The 14,696-nt window shown below is 50.0% G+C and overlaps 1 protein-coding gene across 1 annotated transcript in view; it reads right to left on the bottom strand.

The window, feature by feature from the left end:
* adam15 (ADAM metallopeptidase domain 15) overlaps positions 1–12,798 on the bottom strand; it is a gene marked incomplete at its 5' end in the record, with an annotated part of 19,222 nt that extends 6,424 nt beyond the window's left edge. The window contains 13 exons of the mRNA XM_079583354.1: positions 929–1,124; positions 1,731–1,823; positions 2,040–2,217; positions 2,290–2,456; positions 3,396–3,480; positions 4,131–4,300; positions 5,162–5,233; positions 5,361–5,426; positions 8,375–8,585; positions 11,470–11,546; positions 11,607–11,685; positions 11,748–11,858; positions 12,746–12,798. Coding sequence (XP_079439480.1) covers positions 929–1,124; positions 1,731–1,823; positions 2,040–2,217; positions 2,290–2,456; positions 3,396–3,480; positions 4,131–4,300; positions 5,162–5,233; positions 5,361–5,426; positions 8,375–8,585; positions 11,470–11,546; positions 11,607–11,685; positions 11,748–11,858; positions 12,746–12,798 — 1,558 coding nt within the window. The remainder of the gene's footprint in view (positions 1–928; positions 1,125–1,730; positions 1,824–2,039; positions 2,218–2,289; positions 2,457–3,395; positions 3,481–4,130; positions 4,301–5,161; positions 5,234–5,360; positions 5,427–8,374; positions 8,586–11,469; positions 11,547–11,606; positions 11,686–11,747; positions 11,859–12,745) is intronic.
* Positions 12,799–14,696: the final 1,898 nt, after the last annotated feature.

Raw genomic sequence — 14,696 nt, 5'->3', positions numbered from 1 at the left:
CAGGTCTAAACCAGGACTAAACCAGGACTAAACCAGGACTAAACCAGGACTAAACCAGGTCTAAACCAGGGCTAAACCAGGTCTAAACCTGGACTAAACCAGGTCTAAACCAGGACTAAACCAGGTCTAAACCAGGTCTAAACCAGGACTAAACCAGGACTAAACCAGGACTAAACCAGGACTAAACCAGGTCTAAACCAGGACTAAACCAGGTCTAAACCAGGTCTAAACCAGGACTAAACCAGGACTAAACCAGGACTAAACCAGGTCTAAACCAGGTCTAAACCAGGTCTAAACCAGGACTAAACCAGGACTAAACCAGGACTAAACCAGGACTAAACCAGGTCTAAACCAGGGCTAAACCAGGTCTAAACCAGGACTAAACCAGGACTAAACCAGGTCTAAACCAGGACTAAACCAGGTCTAAACCAGGACTAAACCAGGTCTAAACCAGGACTAAACCAGGACTAAACCAGGACTAAACCAGGACTAAACCAGGACTAAACCAGGTCTAAACCAGGACTAAACCAGGACTAAACCAGGACTAAAGCAGGTCTAAACCAGGACTAAACCAGGACTAAACCAGGACTAAACCAGGACTAAAGCAGGTCTAAACCAGGACTAAACCAGGACTAAACCAGGACTAAACCAGGACTAAACCAGGACTAAACCAGGACTAAACCAGGACTAAACCAGGACTAAACCAGGACTAAACCAGGACTAAATCAGGTCTAAACCAGGACTAAACCAGGACTAAACCAGGTCTAAACCAGGTCTAAACCAGGTCTAAACCAGGTCTAAACCAGGTCTAAACCAGGTCTAAACCAGGTCTAAACCAGGACTAAACCAGGACTAAACCAGGTCTAAACCAGGACTAAACCAGGTCTAAACCAGGTCTAACCCGGGTCCAGACCGGCCCCGGACTCACCCTCTCCCCACAGCCGGTGGCACTGCTGGTCCAGGCTGGCGCAGACGCCTCCGTAACAGTAGGAGGCGCCGCTGAGGCAGGACTCTCCGTTCTGGACGAAGACGTTTGGAGGACAGTGAGGAGACGCTCCACTGCAGAACTCAGGGAGGTCACACTCCCCCAGGGGGGGTCTGCAGAGCCAGGCGGGGGCGCGGAGCTGTGGGGGAGACAGGGGAGTGTTGTGGTAAGTTTAGTTAGAGTTAAGCTAGTAACCAAACCGGCGCCATTCGGCCTGGCTCCCTGCTGTGTGGTTAGACCGGTTCTCCTTCCCGTACCCCAGACAGACAATAGGCCAGGATGGGCCAACTCTTTCCCACAAAAGATCCAGATCCTGGGTCTGGTCAAGATCCTGGGCAGGGTCGTTTCGCACCTAGAAAGACAATAGGCGCACATGGCCCACTTCACATGACAATGGTCTCCTCTACCAGCCTGATTTCATTCCCAGGCAAAGCGCTCCTTGACCGCTTGCATTTACATCTCCAAATGTATCACCATGTCTTTGTTCTGCTGTACCGCCTTTCATGTTTGTGTATAAAACCAGCTACGAAACCTTGCTCCGCAGATTTGCACACAGATCCGTCTGAGCGCACAATCTCCGCATGCGTAATAAATTCACATGTTGACTAGACAAACTTCTCTTAAGCTTTATTAAGTAAGAAAATCCACAACAGGAGTCAGAGAGGCAGGGGAGAGGAGGGGGGGGAGGAGAGAGAGAGAGGAGAGAGAGGAGAGAGAGGAGAGGAGAGAGGGGGAGGAGTCAGACCTTGCAGTTGTCGCAGCAGACTCCGTCCGACGAGCACTCGGCTCCAGGGACCAGGCGACAGGTGGAGGCGTTACAACAGGGGTCCGAGCACTCCTGACCAATCAGAGAGAGGAGAGGTTTAAACGGGCCAATCAAAGACTCCTGGGAGTGGTCAGGAGTGTAGTCAGGGGCGTGGTCAGGGCGGGGTCAGGGCGTGGTCAGGAGTGTAGTCAGGGGCCTGGTCAGGGGCGTGGTCAGGGGCGTGGTTAGGGGCGTGGTTAGGGCGTGGTCAGGGGCGTGGTTATGGGCGTGGTCAGGGCGTAGTCTCACCTGCAGCAGCCCGCAGTCGCACTCCTCGCCCGGCTCCAGGTACAGGTTCCCACAGCGCGGCCCCCCCAGCAGACTCTGCGGCTCGGGGACGTTGTACAGACACATGCCCCCCCCCTGGAGGAGGCTGGAGCTCAGGTCGTCCTCACTGCAGCTGCTGAACATCTGCCCGGGCATCAGGCTGCGGAGGAGAGGAGCGTGACCTCATCTGCAGACCCCCCCGCCCACGCCCCCCCCACACGGCGAGTCTTACCCTGTGGACGGCTCCATGATGCAGCCACCGCCCTGGCCCCGCCCCTGGCCCCGCCCCTCGCTGCCGCACTGACAGCGGCGCTCGGCCGAGTCGTGGTTCATCCCCAGGTTATGCCCGAGCTCATGGGCTACGGTGGAGGCCACGCCCAGAACGCTGACCAGGTGGTCCTGGGGATACAACCGGCAACCTCAGGTTAACGGGCAACGCACCTCACAGACTATAGGGAATATATAACCCACACCCTCAGGGTTAAAGAGCAACACACCTCACAGACTATAGGGAATATAACCCACACCCTCAGGGTTAAAGAGCAACACACCTCACAGACTATAGGGAATATAACCCACACCCTCAGGGTTAAAGAGCAACACACCTCACAGACTATAGGGAATATAACCCACAACCTCAGGGTTAAAGGCAACACACCTCACAGACTATAGGGAATATAACCCACAACCTCAGGGTTAAAGAGCAACACACCTCACAGACTATAGGGAATATAACCCACACCCTCAGGGTTAAAGAGCAACACACCTCACAGACTATAGGGAATATAACCCACACCCTCAGGGTTAAAGGGCAACACACCTCACAGACTATAGGGAATATAACCCACAACCTCAGGGTTAAAGAGCAACGCACCTCACAGACTATAGGGAATATAACCCACACCCTCAGGGTTAAAGGCAACACACCTCACGGACTATAGGGAATATAACCCACAACCTCAGGGTTAAAGGCAACACACCTCACAGACTATAGGGAATATAACCCACAACCTCAGGGTTAAAGGCAACACACCTCACGGACTATAGGGAATATAACCCACAACCTCAGGGTTAAAGGCAACACACCTCACAGACTATAGGGAATATAACCCACACCCTCAGGGTTAAAGAGCAACACACCTCACAGACTATAGGGAATATAACCCACACCCTCAGGGGCAACACACCTCACAGACTATAGGGAATATAACCCACACCCTCAGGGTTAAAGAGCAACACACCTCACAGACTATAGGGAATATAACCCACAACCTCAGGGGCAACACACCTCACAGACTATAGGGAATATAACCCACACCCTCAGGTTAAAGGACTGACCAGGTTCACTCCTCCTGAACGGTCCCTGGAGCACATGGACGACTGAGACGCCATCCCCACCGTGGTGCCGTCGAACGAGCCGCCCCTGAACACACCAGTCATCACATGTTTGTCACATTTTTGTCATTTTTTCTTTCATTTTCTCGTCACATTTTTAATGAATTTTTGGTCACATTTTTGTCATTTTTTTGTCATTTTTTCATCATATTTTTTTAATGTTTTTGTCACTTTTTTGTCATTTTTTTTTAATTTTTTTGTCACTTTTTTGTTAATTTTTTTTAATTTTTTTGTCACTTTTTTGTAATTTTTTTTTTTTAAATTGTCACTTTTTTGTCGTTTTTTTATCATATTTTTGTTACATTTTTGTCGTTTTTTCGTCACATTTTTGTTACATTTTTGTCATTTTTTTTTTTCATTTTCTCGTCACATTTTTTATGAATTTTTTGTCATTTTTTGTCATATTGTTGTCATTTTTTTGTTACATTTTCTTCATTTTTTCATAAATTTTTTGTCACATTTTTGTTTGTTTTATTTTCACAGCTTTTTTCCAGAAGCTTTTGGATTGCGTGTCGTGTGTCATACATGATGAGCTGCGTGTGTCATACATGATGAGCTGCATGTCGTGTGTCATACATGATGAGCTGCGTGTGTCATACATGATGAGCTGCGTGTGTCCTACATGATGAGCTGCGTGTCGTGTGTCATACATGATGAGCTGCGTGTCGTGTGTCATACATGATGAGCTGGGCGTTGTCGTGCCGTATCCGTGGTAACAGGTCTCGGCGTCTCCACTGGAGGAAGCTGTGGAGCGTCTCCGTCGGGTTCTTCTCGATGAGGATCTTGTCCCGGTCGCTCCAGATCTCCAGCCCGGTCAGAGCCACACGCGTGTTCAGCGGCCGATAGAACTGCAGAGAGTCAGAACCCGAGAGTCAAACTTCTGCTGAGGCTGGAGAGTTTATTTTAGGTTTCGGGAAAGAAAATACAACATGAAAAAAGACTTTATTGATGAATATTTTAAAGTTACAAAGTAAAGATTATAATTTCTGCACAACTTAAAGCTCATCCCTCGACCCAGAACTTTCTATTAAAGGACAAAACATAAACCACAATAATAATCTGTGTTTAAATGATAAATCAGTTCCCGCAGCAAATCGTTATATGTCCCAAACGCATGTGGCTCAAAATCATCAACTACATTTTTTTTAAACTATTGTGCGTGGTCATGACAAGGCCACACCTGGGAGGCCATTTTCAGCAAATTTCAAAGCCTCATATCTTTCACAGACTTTGCCGGATTGAAACGGACCCAATCCGGCGCTCGTGCACATTCCCCACCTGGACATAATGCCTTTAAAGTGCCTTTAAAATGTCTTGTAAGTGGCTTGTAAGTGGCTTGTAAGTGGCTTGTAAGTGGCTTGTAAGTGGCTTGTAAGTGGCCCACCCATCCCCCGTGGAAACAGCCAGAGGTCTTTGCCTGGCAGCATGTTGGACTCAGTCTGAGTTTCTCCTGAAATTCGTCAATTTTCCAAATTTTTCCCCTTTATTCACAAAAGCCACAGTTTAGACTCGTACGGACTTACACTAACCTAAACTCTGTCCGCGAAAGAAGTTTTAATTTGGACGTTTTTTGCTGCAGATTCAGCTTTTTCTGGACTGTACAATCAGTTTTAAAGTCAGACTCTGCAGGTGAATGAATGTAGAGGAATCAAACTTCTGCTGAGCATCAGTGATATAAAATGTTACAAAGTGAGTGATATTTTTCTTACCCAGTCCACGGCGTTGGCCACGTCCAGCATGCGGTAGATCATGGTCTGGTTGTTCTTCTGGTAGTTCAGGAACTGGACACAAACGTTTCCACAGAGAAAGAAACATCTGATATTCTGCTTAAATAAAACTCTTCTGCTTAAATAAAACTCTTCTGCTTTAATCAAACTCTTCTTCTGCTTTAATAGAATGACCTCTGACCTCCTGATGATCCACCACCAGCACCAGCTCGATGTACTTGGTCTCCGTCAGGATGTCCCTCCTGCTCTGGAACAACAACAGCTCACGCTCACAATCAGCACGAGGAGGAACCTACTGTGCATGTTTTGGGTCGATCTCATCCAAAAGGCTGCACTTAAGAACTAAACCCGTGACTGAAGTTTCATTATTCTACAAATAATGAACAGCAAAGTGACGACAAAGAGAAGAAAAAGAGCCGTTTAACCTCTTCACTCCCACCAGAACGGAGCACATTTTCTCCAGTTTGGCTTTACCCAAATCGAAAAGCTGCTTGGGGAAAAACGCACCAAAACAGCCACAAAAAATGAGAAGAAAACGAGGAGGTAAACGCAAAAAACGTGACAAAAATGTGACAAAAATGACAAAAATTCAACAAAAAAATCAACAAAAATTCAACAAAAAATCAACAAAAATTTAACAAAAAATCAACAAAAAATCAACAAAAAAATTACATAAATTCAGCAAAAATGTGACAAAAATGTAACAAAAAATCAACAAAAAAATCAAGAAAAAATCAACAAAAATTTAACAAAAATTCTAAATTTAACAAAAATGACAAAAAAAATAAAATAAATGAACACAAATTTAACAAAAAATTCAACAAAAAATCAACAAAAAATCAACAAAAATTCAACAAAAATGGAAAAAAAGAAAAGAAAAAAAACATAAAGGTGACACGACACAGCAACAACGCAAGGAAAAGATAAGTTTTGTGGGTCTTAGCTTTCAAATGAGGTGTTACACAGGCCTATATAATGGCCAAAGACGACAGAATGCATTTGGTTCAGGCGGGTGGTAAGAGGTTAAATGAGTCTTGTAGGCCTTAGCTTTCAAATGAGACGTTCCTCTGGCCTCTAGGAGCTTTTAGATTTGGGTAAAGCTGAACTGGAGGAAATGCGCTCGGTTAATTCGTAGCTGATGCTTAAAGCTCGAGCTCAAGTTCGTCATTTCTGTCTGATGATGACAGTAATGATGCAGTACACTTTTTGGCCACCAGCGTCAAATTGGGGGCGCTGTTTCACTCCTTTCACACAGCATCAACTTTACCAGTGTTGTTTAGTTCAGTGTTTAATGATGCAGTACACTTTTTGGCCACAAGCGTCAAATTGGGGGCGCTGTTTCCCTCCTTTCACACAGCATCAACTTCACCAGTGTTAGTTCAGTGTTACAGGAGCAGCAGATACAGGTGCACAGGCCACAGCGCCCTCTAGCGGTCAGTGTGAGCACTACAAGCAAATCACTCCATATACGTCATCCAAAAGTACTGCAACGTCACTGACCCGCTCCCGCTCTAAAGACTAAATAAAGGCTGCTCCCGCTCTAAAGACTAAATAAAGGCTGCTCCCGCTCTAAAGACTAAATAAAGGCTGCTCCCACTCTAAAGACTAAATAAAGGCTGCTCCCACTCTAAAGACTAAATAAAGGCTGCTCTCACTCTAAAGACTAAATAAAGGCTGCTCCCACTCTAAAGACTAAATAAAGGCGTCTCTCACTCTAAAGACTAAATAAAGGCTGCTCTCACTCTAAAGACTAAATAAAGGCTGCTCCCACTCTAAAGACTAAATAAAGGCTGCTCCCACTCTAAAGACTAAATAAAGGCTGCTCCCACTCTAAAGACTAAATAAAGGCTGCCCTCACTCTAAAGACTAAATAAAGGCTGCTCCCACTCTAAAGACTGAATAAAGGCTGCTCCCACTCTAAAGACTAAATAAAGGCTGCCCTCACTCTAAAGACTAAATAAAGGCTGCTCCCACTCTAAAGACTAAATAAAGGCTGCTCCCACTCTAAAGACTAAATAAAGGCTGCTCCCACTCTTAAGACTAAATAAAGGCTGCTCTCACTCTAAAGACTAAATAAAGGCGTCTCCCACTCTAAAGACTAAATAAAGGCTGCTCTCACTCTAAAGACTAAATAAAGGCGTCTGCCACTCTAAAGACTAAATAAAGGCTGCTCCCACTCTAAAGACTAAATAAAGGCTGCTCCCACTCTAAAGACTAAATAAAGGCGTCTCCCACTCTAAAGACTAAATAAAGGCGTCTCCCACTCTAAAGACTAAATAAAAGCTGCTCCCACTCTAAAGACTAAATAAAGGCTGCCCTCACTCTAAAGACTAAATAAAGGCTGCTCCCACTCTAAAGACTAAATAAAGGCTGCTCCCACTCTAAAGACTAAATAAAGGCTGCCCTCACTCTAAAGACTAAATAAAGGCTGCTCCCACTCTAAAGACTAAATAAAGGCTGCTCCCACTCTAAAGACTAAATAAAGGCTGCTCCCACTCTTAAGACTAAATAAAGGCTGCTCCCACTCTAAAGACTAAAAAAAGGCGTCTCTCACTCTAAAGACTAAATAAAGGCTGCTCCCACTCTAAAGACTAAAAAAAGGCGTCTCTCACTCTAAAGACTAAATAAAGGCGTCTCCCACTCTAAAGACTAAATAAAGGCTGCTCCCACTCTAAAGACTAAATAAAGGCTGCTCCCACTCTAAAGACTAAATAAAGGCTGCTCTCACTCTAAAGACTAAATAAAGGCTGCTCTGACTCTAAAGACTAAATAAAGGCTGCTCCCACTCTAAAGACTAAATAAAGGCTGCTCCCGCTCTAAAGACTAAATAAAGGCGTCTCCCACTCTAAAGACTAAATAAAGGCTGCTCCCACTCTAAAGACTAAATAAAGGCGTCTCCCACTCTAAAGACTAAATAAAGGCGTCTCTCACTCTAAAGACTAAATAAAGGCTGCTCCCACTCTAAAGACTAAATAAAGGCTGCTCCCACTCTAAAGACTAAATAAAGGCTGCTCCCACTCTAAAGACCAAATAAAGGCTGCTCTCACTCTAAAGACTTAATAAAGGCTGCTCCCACTCTAAAGACTAAATGAAGGCTGCTCTCACTCTAAAGACTAAATGAAGGCTGCTCTCACTCTAAAGACTAAATAAAGGCGTCTCTCACTCTAAAGACTAAATAAAGGCGTCTCCGTTTACCCGGTGCTGATGTTGATACATGGGGGTCGTCGGGGTGGTGTGAGTGACTCCGCAGCCCGTGGCTCCGCCTCCCTCTGCTGGCCCCGAGGAGAACAGCAGGTGTGGCTCGTCCGCCTCCTCTCCACTTCCTGCTTCCTGCGCATCACTTCCTGTCTGCTGTTCCTGCGGCGTGAGCTCCAGAGTCAGCGACGCGTTCAGAGCGATCACTCCCCTGGAAACGATCCCCGTTAAAGGTGAAACCCCTGTGCACCGGTGTGAACACACAACATGGCAGGTCGCCACGGTAACAGAGAGGGGGTGGGTCTTACACACGTGTGATCCAGCAGAGAGTGAGCCACCATTGTGCTGTAACTGTTTGGGAGAAGTTTAATCTGATTAGCTCCATCAGATCATGGCATCACTCAGGCCAAAGTCCACGGCCTGAACCTGTGAGTGAGGTCACACTGGACCAGAACCTGAGCCTGAAGAGTGAGGTCACACTGGACCAGAACAACCTGAAGAGTGAGGTCACACTGGACCAGAACATCCTGAAGAGTGAGGTCACACTGGACCAGAACATCCTGAAGAGTGAGGTCACACTGGACCAGAACCTGAGCCTGAAGAGTGAGGTCACACTGGACCAGAACCTGAGCCTGAAGAGTGAGGTCACACTGGACCAGAACAACGAGAACCTGAAGAGTGAGGTCACACTGGACCAGAACCTGAGCCTGAAGAGTGAGGTCACACTGGACCAGAACCTGAACCTGAAGAGTGAGGTCACACTGGACCAGAACAACGAGAACCTGAAGAGTGAGGTCACACTGGACCAGAACAACCTGAAGAGTGAGGTCACACTGGACCAGAACCTGAGCCTGAAGAGTGAGGTCACACTGGACCAGAACAACCTGAAGAGTGAGGTCACACTGGACCAGAACAACCTGAAGAGTGAGGTCACACTGGACCAGAACATCCTGAGCCTGAAGAGTGAGGTCACACTGGACCAGAACCTGAACCTGAAGAGTGAGGTCACACTGGACCAGAACAACGAGAACCTGAAGAGTGAGGTCACACTGGACCAGAACAACCTGAAGAGTGAGGTCACACTGGACCAGAACCTGAACCTGAAGAGTGAGGTCACACTGGACCAGAACAACCTGAAGAGTGAGGTCACACTGGACCAGAACCTGAGCCTGAAGAGTGAGGTCACACTGGACCAGAACAACCTGAAGAGTGAGGTCACACTGGACCAGAACAACCTGAAGAGTGAGGTCACACTGGACCAGAACCTGAGCCTGAAGAGTGAGGTCACACTGGACCAGAACAACCTGAAGAGTGAGGTCACACTGGACCAGAACAACGAGAACCTGAAGAGTGAGGTCACACTGGACCAGAACCTGAGCCTGAAGAGTGAGGTCACACTGGACCAGAACAACGAGAACCTGAAGAGTGAGGTCACACTGGACCAGAACCTGAGCCTGAAGAGTGAGGTCACACTGGACCAGAACAACCTGAAGAGTGAGGTCACACTGGACCAGAACAACCTGAGCCTGAAGAGTGAGGTCACACTGGACCAGAACAACCTGAAGAGTGAGGTCACACTGGACCAGAACAACGAGAACCTGAAGAGTGAGGTCACACTGGACCAGAACAACCTGAGCCTGAAGAGTGAGGTCACACTGGACCAGAACCTGAGCCTGAAGAGTGAGGTCACACTGGACCAGAACAACGAGAACCTGAAGAGTGAGGTCACACTGGACCAGAACAACCTGAGCCTGAAGAGTGAGGTCACACTGGACCAGAACAACCTGAAGAGTGAGGTCACACTGGACCAGAACAACGAGAACCTGAAGAGTGAGGTCACACTGGACCAGAACAACCTGAAGAGTGAGGTCACACTGGACCAGAACAACGAGAACCTGAAGAGTGAGGTCACACTGGACCAGAACAACCTGAGCCTGAAGAGTGAGGTCACACTGGACCAGAACAACCTGAAGAGTGAGGTCACACTGGACCAGAACAACGAGAACCTGAAGAGTGAGGTCACACTGGACCAGAACAACCTGAAGAGTGAGGTCACACTGGACCAGAACAACGAGAACCTGAAGAGTGAGGTCACACTGGACCAGGACAACCTGAAGAGTGAGGTCACACTGGACCAGAACAAGAACTTGGAGGCGGGGTTAAGTGTGGTGAGGGGCGGGGTTAAGTGTGCAGTGAGGAGGTGTGGTTGAGGGGGTGTTTGGGGGCGGGGTTAAGTGTGTGGTGAGGGGGTGTGGTTAAGGGTGAGGGGGCGGGGTTAAGGGTGTGTTGGGGGCGGGGTTAAGGGTGTGGTGAGGGGGTGTGGTTAAGGGTGTGTTGGGGGGTGTGGTTAAGGGTGAGGGGGCGGGGTTAAGGGTGAGGGGGCGGGGTTAAGGGTGTGTTGGGGCGGGGTTAGCGCTGACCTGAGTCCGGAGCAGGTGCTGAGAGGGGGCGGGGTTAAGGGTGAGGGGGCGGGGTTAAGGGTGTGTTGGGGCGGGGTTAGTGCTGACCTGAGTCCGGAGCAGGTGCTGAGAGGGGGCGGGGTTAAGGGTGAGGGGGCGGGGTTAAGGGTGTGTTGGGGCGGGGTTAGCGCTGACCTGAGTCCGGAGCAGGTGCTGAGAGGGGGCGGGGTTAAGCGTGTGTTGGGGGCGGGGTTAAGCGTGTGTTGGGGGCGGGGTTGACCCTGACCTGAGTCCGGAGCAGGTGCTGAGAGGGGGCGGGGTTAAGGGTGAGGGGGCGGGGTTAAGCGTGTGTTGGGGCGGGGTTGACCCTGACCTGAGTCCGGAGCAGGTGCTGAGAGGGGGTGGGGTTAAGGATGCTGTGAGGGGGCGGGGTTGAGCGTGAGGGGGCGGGGTTGAGGGTGAGGGGGCGGGGTTGAGGGTGAGGGGGTGTGGTTAAGGGTGTGTTTGGGGGCGGGGTTGAGCGTGAGGGGGCGGGGTTGAGGGTGAGGGGGCGGGGTTGAGGGTGAGGGGGTGTGGTTAAGGGTGAGGGGGCGGGGTTGACCCTGACCTGAGTCCGGAGCAGGTGCTGAGAGGGGGTGTGGTTAAGGGTGAGGGGGCGGGGTTAAGGGCATGTTTGGGGGCGGGGTTGACCCTGACCTGAGTCCGGAGCAGGTGCTGAGCGCCGCCCGCGAGTCCCTCAGGCCCAGGACGGTCCCGTGGTAGAAACAGTGAGTCTGGAGGAGGAGCAGGTCATGAAAACGATGGACGACGGACACGAGGGGGGGGGCACTCACCAGGGGGGGGTCGGGCAGGGCCACCCCGGTGCCGTTGGGGAGGTAGTAGAACACGGTGGGCTGTTTGGGCAGGAGGTCACTGAGGAAACACACGCGTGTCAGTTACGTCACGCTAACGTCACGTATGATCATGTGACTCACTGGTTCTTCTGCAGCTCCAGGACCAGAAGCTTCTGCCCCAACCACAGGCCCAGACGCAGGCGCTCCGGGGGCCCGTCCTGGGGAGGGAGAGACGTTAAAGGAGGGACGAGCCTGGGGAGGGAGAGACGTTAAAGGAGGGACGAGCCTGGGGAGGGAGAGACGTTAAAGGAGGGATGAGCCTGGGGAGGGAGAGACGTTAAAGGAGGGACGCGCCTGGGGAGGGAGAGACGTTAAAGGAGGGACGAGCCTGGGGAGGGAGAGACGTTAAAGGAGGGATGAGCCTGGGGAGGGAGAGACGTTAGCAGAGGGACGAGCCTGGGGAGGGAGAGACGTTAAAGGAGGGATGAGCCTGGGGAGGGAGAGACGTTAGCAGAGGAACGAGCCTGGGGAGGGAGAGACGTTAGCAGAGGAACGAGTCTGAGGAGGGAGAGACGTTAGCAGAGGAACGAGCCTGACGTTAAAGGAGGGAGTTCAGAGCACAGACATAATGAATAGGCGGCGTTCACGATTTAGAATGTGATGATGTCATAATGTCAGATGGAGGGCGGGGCCAATACAACTCTATGGGAGAAATGCAGTTTTTGGAAGAAATCTCCAAAACGAAGATTGACAAATGTTTTTCCTCGTCAGTGTTTGATCATGATCGGATTCACAAACCTGTGATATTATTTTTGTGTCTGAAAGTCCTTTCTATTGGACAACATGACGGTCATGTTTTTGCATATTGTCACCATTTTTTGCCGTTTTCCGGAGAAAATAATTGTACATTAGTTCATATGAGCCGACAGGGGAGAAAATGAACTTTGTGACAGTTTTTGTTTCATGTGGATTCCTCCAGTAATGACAAAAAAAAACAAAGACATAAAAATATGCATTTTGTCAGTTACCACCGTTACCATAGTTACCGTCAGTTGCTCCACCTCAATGTTAAACTATGGCTCTTTAGAATGTTGTGATGTCACGTGAACGCAGCCTATTGTCGACTCCTCCCCGTTTACGTTAATGACCTGAAGGTGCTTATTTTCCCGATAATGACCAGCGTTCTAAACATGATCCACTTATTATTCGGCCATTTCCAACTGAACACACACAACATAAACTTCTACACTTTTATGAAGGTTAAAGGTTTATTTAATGAGTTCCGTGACAATTAGTTCCCAAAAGTTTGCGCGTTGCTCGGCAGCGTTTTGCTAGGCTAGAAGCAGCAAGGCTAACAGCTAGCCTAGCTACTTAGCTGAAGGCGCAGTTGGAGGAGGTGGTGAATCTCTGGGTAAGTTGAAAGTCAGACTCACGATTCCCCAACTTCTCTCTCAGTGACGGGACAGATAGTGTCGCTGCTACGTACGTGCGGAGTGATATGAAAACACCAACTCAGACGTCCTTTATCAGGAAATAATGACCGGGAGAACGATGGGAAATCTCATCAAATCAACGGAGCTTCTGCTTACGCTGTGAAGAGCCGTGTAATAATTATTATTGTTTCTTGGGTTCACTTTCAAACACATTCATGAACGTCTGTAAATGTCTCCGTCAGCGGCGCTGAGAGGAAGTCCATCTTTCACCCTCTATTTTCACTGGCCACGTGTCACTTCCTGTCTCTGACCAATCAGGAAGGAAGTGGGCGTGAGCTCTTCCCTCCGTCCAGATTCTGTGACGGGTCTGAGATCTGAATCCTGGACCTCTGAGCTCCTCCTCAGACCAGCAGGAGCCTCACGAACACCTGAGCTCCTCCTCAGACCAGCAGGAGCCTCACGAACACCTGAGCTCCTCCTCAGACCAGCAGGAGCCTCATGAACACCTGAGCTCCTCCTCAGACCGGGAGGAGCCTCACGAACACCTGAGCTCCTCCTCAGACCGGGAGCCTCACGAACACCTGAGCTCCTCCTCAGACCGGGAGCCTCACGAACACCTGAGCTCCTCCTCAGACCGGGAGGAGCCTCACGAACACCTGAGCTCCTCCTCAGACCAGCAGGAGCCTCACGAACACCTGAGCTCCTCCTCAGACTGGGAGGAGCCTCACGAACACCTGAGCTCCTCCTCAGACCAGGAGCCTCATGAACACCTGAGCTCCTCCTCAGACCGGGAGGAGCCTCACAAACACCTGAACTCCTCCTCAGACCGGGAGGAGCCTCACGAACCTCTGAGCTCCTCCTCAGACCAGCAGGAGCCTCACGAACACCTGAGCTCCTCCTCAGACCAGCAGGAGCCTCACGAACACCTGAGCTCCTCCTCAGACCAGCAGGAGCCTCACGAACACCTGAGCTCCTCCTCAGACCAGCAGGAGCCTCACGAACACCTGAGCTCCTCCTCAGACCAGCAGGAGCCTCACGAACACCTGAGCTCCTCCTCAGACCGGGAGGAGCCTCACGAACACCTGAGCTCCTCCTCAGACTGGGAGGAGCCTCACGAACACCTGAGCTCCTCCTCAGACCAGGAGCCTCATGAACACCTGAGCTCCTCCTCAGACCGGGAGGAGCCTCACAAACACCTGAACTCCTCCTCAGACCGGGAGGAGCCTCACGAACACCTGAGCTCCTCCTCAGACCGGGAGGAGCCTCACAAACACCTGAGCTCCTCCTCAGACCGGGAGGAGCCTCACGAACACCTGAGCTCCTCCTCAGACCGGGAGCCTCACGAACCTCTGAGCTCCTCCTCAGACCGGGAGGAGCCTCACGAACCTCTGAGCTCCTCCTCAGACCAGCAGGAGCCTCACGAACACCTGAGCTCCTCCTCAGACCAGCAGGAGCCTCACGAACACCTGAGCTCCTCCTCACACTGGGAGGAGCCTCACGAACAACTGAGCTCCTCCTCAGACCGGGAGGAGCCTCACGAACCTCTGAGCTCCTCCTCAGACCAGCAGGAGCCTCACGAACACCTGAGCTCCTCCTCAGACCGGGAGGAGCCTCACGAACACCTGAGCTCCTCCTCAGACTGGGAGGAGCCTCACGA

Source organism: Gobius niger (assembly GCF_951799975.1).
Source record: "Gobius niger genome assembly, contig: SCAFFOLD_103, whole genome shotgun sequence".
NCBI lineage: Eukaryota > Metazoa > Chordata > Actinopteri > Gobiiformes > Gobiidae > Gobius > Gobius niger.
The sequence above is the reverse complement of the archived record's forward strand: the minus strand, read 5'-3'. Positions and strand labels throughout refer to the sequence as shown.